Source organism: Pteropus alecto, unplaced genomic scaffold, assembly GCF_000325575.1.
Source record: "Pteropus alecto unplaced genomic scaffold, ASM32557v1 scaffold190, whole genome shotgun sequence".
NCBI lineage: Eukaryota > Metazoa > Chordata > Mammalia > Chiroptera > Pteropodidae > Pteropus > Pteropus alecto.
This window is the reverse complement of record NW_006430462.1, coordinates 547,199-552,829: the sequence shown is the minus strand read 5'-3', so window position 1 is coordinate 552,829 and position 5,631 is coordinate 547,199. Positions and strand designations below refer to the sequence as shown.

General features: G+C 38.4%; 1 protein-coding gene across 2 annotated transcripts in view; it reads right to left on the bottom strand.

Moving 5' to 3' along the window:
• The window catches only part of GRK3 (G protein-coupled receptor kinase 3), a 95,935-nt gene extending 91,635 nt beyond the window's left edge, over nt 1-4,300 (bottom strand). Inside the window, exon 1 of one of the 2 annotated variants that reach the window (XM_025047313.1) lies at nt 4,228-4,300. In XM_025047313.1, the coding sequence (XP_024903081.1) occupies nt 4,228-4,291 (64 nt within the window). In that variant the 5' untranslated portion in view covers nt 4,292-4,300. The remainder of the gene's footprint in view (nt 1-4,227) is intronic. The other variant, XM_025047314.1, reaches the window with a different exon arrangement.
• Nucleotides 4,301-5,631: the final 1,331 nt, after the last annotated feature.

The following is a 5,631-nucleotide window of genomic DNA, read 5'->3' as shown; positions in this document are numbered from 1 at the left end:
CAACAGCCTTATGAAGTAGCTACTATTATTATCCCCACTTTTAGAGATAAGAAAAGTAATGAAATAACAACCAGTTCGGGGTGTAGCCAACAGGTCTGACAGTCACCCGTTATCTCAGCACAGCTTCAGAGGCCAAGGAAATGAAAGATTTCTACTTTTTTTATGTCACAAAAATATTTTTACAAATTGGCAACAGCATATGCTGGAGGGCGACCCCCAAACTCTGTAGTAACCATTGGCTGGGGGATGCTGGTTAGGAATGGGAAGAGAGAAACGGAGTTGATAGGCAGGTGGATAGACGGTGAAACACAAACAAGTAGACCACAGAAAAGCCACAAGGGGTAACAAAGACATCAACGATACAGTAACATATGGAGCTGGTCATGGAAAGAGGCACATGAAAGAGATGGGAGAGACAAAGCGGGGAAAGACAGTACTAACATGGGGAGAGAAACCTGGAGAGTCAGATAAATTTCCTCCCACCACGGTCTACCTTCCATCCTTCCCCAATCCCTAATGCTAGCCAGAAAATGAGAATGCCACAGAGCAAAAGGAGGGACCAGACAGACAAGCGCTAGACATATGAAACATACAGCTATGTCAAAACATAATTATAGGCTTGTGTCCAGCTGTTTACCGTGTGCTCTCTCCCCAACTCCATCCCCAATCGGTCACTGTTCTTCTCTATGACCTTCCAAGTGCAAACTTAGCTTCTCCTGACCAGCTCCAAACTCACAAATCGCAAGGAAAGGAAGAAATTATTTAAACAATTTTTTGTGGGTTTTTTTTTTAACAGTTTAATTGAGATAAAATTCAGACCATCAGTGTCCAGTGAAGGAGCCCTTGGAGAAGAACCTGTGTGGCTGATGCTCAGGGTCAAGGGTCATATTAATGCCATTAGGTGCTCAGAACAAAGGCTCCTAAAGTCAAGGGTCTGGTAAGGTTTTCAACAAAGCAATGAGAAGGACACGTCTGGGGAGCTGCATGTGTGTTGGGGTGATGGCAGACAGGAAAAGAGTTACAGAAGGGAGAACAAGGAGCAGAAAACACCAACGGGAGAAAGAATCTTCAATACATTTCAGAAAGTGGAGTGAGAACTGCAAAGGAGAGCAAGTTTGTCACCATCTACCAGTAAATCCTCATCACGACGAACCACATGCACAAATTATATGTTAAAAATACCTTCCATTCATAGCAGCATTACTCCCAATCACTAAAAAGAAGCACTAAAAAGCAGAAGCAACCCAAATGTCCATCAACAGATGAATAGGTAAACTAAATGTGGCACATCCATAAAATGTAATATTTTCAGGCATAAAAAGGAATGAAGTCCTAATAACGTGCCACATAAAACATGGGTAAACCTTAAAAATATTATGTTGAGAGAAGCTAGATGCAAAAGGCCACACACTGTGAGATTCCATTTATTTGGAGTGTCCGACATAAGCAAATCCGTAGAGGCAGAAGTTAGATTAGTGGTATCCAGGGGCTGGATGAGGGGAAGAGTAGGGAGTGACTGTTAATGGGTGTCGGCTGGTGTTAAAATGATTTAAAATGAGACTGTGGTAATGGCTGCACAATCCTGTAAATATACTAAAAACCACTAACCATATACATTAAATAGATAAATAAATGTTATGCTATGTAAAATCTATCTGAATATATTTTTAAAAATTAAAAATTTTACAAAACACCAATTCATAAAGATCTATGCATCCCTATGTTCACAGCAGTGTTATTCACAATAGCCGACATATGGAAGCAACCTAAGTGCTTATCAATGCACAATTGGATAAAAAAATAATGGTACATATACATGATGAAATATTACTCAACCATAAAAAAATGAAATCTTACCATTTGCAACAACATGGATGGACCTAGAGGGTATTATGCTGAGTAAAATAAGTCGGACAGAGAAAGATAAATACCAGATGATTTCACTGATGTGTGTAACATAGAAGGAACGAAAAGAAATGAACAAACTCAACAAAAATAGACTCACAGAAACGGAGGACAAAATGGTGACTGCCAGAGGGGAAGTGGGTTGGGGTGCTAGGTGAAAAATGTGAAGGGATGAGGAAGTACAGATGAGTAGTCACAGAACAGTCACAGGGATGTAGAGTACAGCACAGCGAATACAGTCAGTACTATTGTAATGGCCGTATGTAGTGCTAGCTGGGTGCTAATCGGGGGATCACCTCAGAAATTATATAAATGTCTAACCATTGTACTGTATACCTGAAATGGATATAATTTTTAAAATAACAAAACCAAAAAAATTATTAAAATATAAATTTTATAGATAAAAAAATTTAAAATGTAAATTTTTAAATTTTTTACTGTAAGAAAATAAACTTTAAAATTTTTCTTAAATGATGCCTTTTTTCCCATCCTTCTCAAAAATACAGTGTTTCTCTTAAGCAGAGGAGAGCATTTATATAGATGGCAGTTAACCAAACACCATGAAAACAATGAGAAGCAGCAATAAAAATGAGATAAAACCAAACCCTTTTAACCGATCTCTTCCTCAGCCAAATCCTGATAAGATGAAATATGTCTACGTGGCTAAGGTCCTTTCACACACTGTCCTCAGAGCATAGACAGTCCACCCTCATCTGCTGCTCCAGATCACATCACCCACCTTCCCACCAGCTTGTTTCATGTGTTATCACCAAAGCTATGCCCACTGAAGGTAATAGCCTGGCTAATTTTTATAGACTACGTAAAAATTGGCTGACAAAAATCCAGACTTTTTATACTGCTCTCTGCTTTATTTGAACAAAAAAGAGCCATCATCACTCTTTCTAAAAAAATCTATCCAGTTCTTACCAGGTGACCTTCTACAGTATACTTTATGTTCACTGCTTCCTTCCCAACAGTCTTTTAAGAATTACCAGAGCAGAGAAGAACTATGGATCAGGACAAGCCACTTCACCGAGCTCCTAACCTGTAAATGAAGGGGCAACCCTGAATTACCTCTAAGAATACCTCAGTCTCAGATGGGTCTGTCTGTGTCTATGAATCATGTAAACAAAACCGAATGCAGAATTAGAGTTCCAGGAAACTTTAGTAAGACTTTAAATCCTTGAAATTTCAATCAAGTCATTTCCAGTATAAAATAACTTAAAAACTTAAGACCCAGTTCCTCAGCAAACCTTATCTGAATATCTGTGGGAGACAAGCAAGGTGTGAAGAAAGGAAAGAAGCATCCCACTCTCTAATATTCGGCTCTGCGAAGTTCATGTGAAAACCCTAGAATTACCTGTTTATCACCTCACAATGAGCACATTAACAATATAGCCAGCTGGCAGGACAAATGATGAATCCTACCCTATTTGAGAAACAAATATTATTTTGGAAATTTCTGGATAGCAGGAACTGATTTGGGAGAATGGGGGGAAAAAACTATTTCGACTACAGCTCTTATCTAACTTGGCTGACAGTCACCTCTAAACAAACTGCCAGCCTTTCAGGGGGCAGGTAAGAACATAACACCTCATTTCTTCATCAGCCTTGAAACTCCACACCAAAGCAACTCTTGTTCAGCCCTAATTTCTCTAGGCACTGACTGTGGTGGCCTCAGCGCACTCCTTCAGAACCACACATCTGCACTGGCCAGGCCCAGCACTGGCCCAGGGTGGGCATCGCCAGTGAGAGGTGGGTCCTTGACTTCTGTGTACACAGTGGGGGAGTCCTGGTGACCTGCTAGGTAAAGACTCTGAATGGGGCCATAAGAATGAGAGTAAGTGATGTGGAACTGACACTAATGAACGGCATACAAAACCCATAAACCCAGAACACCCCAAAGCAAGTAATCCAGCCCCGAACTTGGGAAGATGAACAACCACAGGAGCTGGATAAGGTTTATGAAGACACAGGCCAGTTCTCTGTGATCATGGAAGGTACGACAGCAGTGAGAGAAGCTGAGGACCTCAGAGGCTGAGGAACTCAGAGACAGCTTCTTTCTAACCCTTTGATTCTGGCAACCTCCCAAACTGCCTTAAAACCTCTAATCAAACTAGTCTGTTCCCCACTGGCTTATTAACATGATGTATCTCTAAGAATATAAGTAATTATTAAGCATCTGATTAATTACACGAAATCTCCTTCATTCCCAGCTTGAGCTATAAAGCTTATAAAACATTGGAGCCACATTTATACATTACTGTACTGTCACCCAATGTCACAAAGTTACAGTATACCAAATGAAGAAGCATGACTTACCAATTTTCTGACTGAAAATCTTGTCAAAGGTTATTTCATTCCTCTCCTCAAGATACTTCTGCATCACACTCCGGATACTAAAAGAGAAGAGTGACACGTTTTTAACAATTACAGCCTGTGCCATGAGAACCACCTTTAGAATGGAAAATACATGGATGTCTTAACTCAAGGGTATTGGTTTGACAAGAGACCACCCTCTTAAGACATCCATGACTGCACGAATGGCTAGTTTGACTGAAAGCTGGGAACATCACAGCTCTAGCCATTATTCTCTCCTGCAGTTCAGGGCTGACCTTTCATGTAGAGACTCGCCTACAAAAAATAACTTAAAAACTTGGGGAAAGTTCACCCTTAACGCCGCTTTCCAAAATATGCACAAGCGTGCATGCACACACAAGACAAATTCTGCTCATCGATTAATGAGCTTCTTTCTAAAACAAAAGCTAAAGCTCCCTGGATATATAATTAATATTTTTTAAAAATCAGATTTCTACACATTAATAATAAATTACAAGAAAACATAATTAGAAGGAAGATTTCACTTACAATAAAATAAAAAACATTAAATGCCTTGAAATAAATCTTTCAAAATACGCACGGGAACTTTACAGGGAAAATTACAAATTGATCAATGAAATGGAATACAGATCACATATGCTGACCCATACATACATGGAACGTTGATATATAATAGAAGTAGCAAGGTAGAAAAATCTAGGAGGGATTATTCAATAAGTGAATCCCAAAAGTGATTATCCAAATGAAAAAAGTAGAAATTGAATCTATCATCCATTGACGAGCCACAATTTGGCATTACCCTTGTTTAAAACTTATATTATAATAAAACTAATTAATCGAGGTATAATTTATGTAGAATTAAATACATATTTAAGTGTATTGTTAAATGAATTTTTCACATATAACTACTATCCTGATCAAGATATCAAAAATTTCTATCGCCTCAATTGCAATTAATCTCCAGGCAACTATTGATCTTCTTTCTCTTAATTCAGATTACTTGCTCCAGTTCTAGAATTTTATGTAAATAAAAAACATACACTACAATGTCCTTTGCGTCTGGCTTTTTTAACTCAGCAAAACCAAGCTCCATCCATATTGTTGTGTGCATAAGTATTTAGCTCTTTATTGCCATTGTATGTCATTGTATTCTACTATTTGTTTATCCATTCATCTGTTGATAGACATATGGGTTGTTTCCAGTTTGGGGCTATTATGAATAAAGCCACTTTAAATATTTGTGTGAAAGTCTTTTTATGGACACGTGTTTTCATTTTTCATGGGTAAATATCTAGAAGTGGAATTGTTGGCCATATGGAAAATTATATTTAACATTATGAAAAAGTACTGAACTACATCCCAAACTGGCTGTACAATGTTACATCC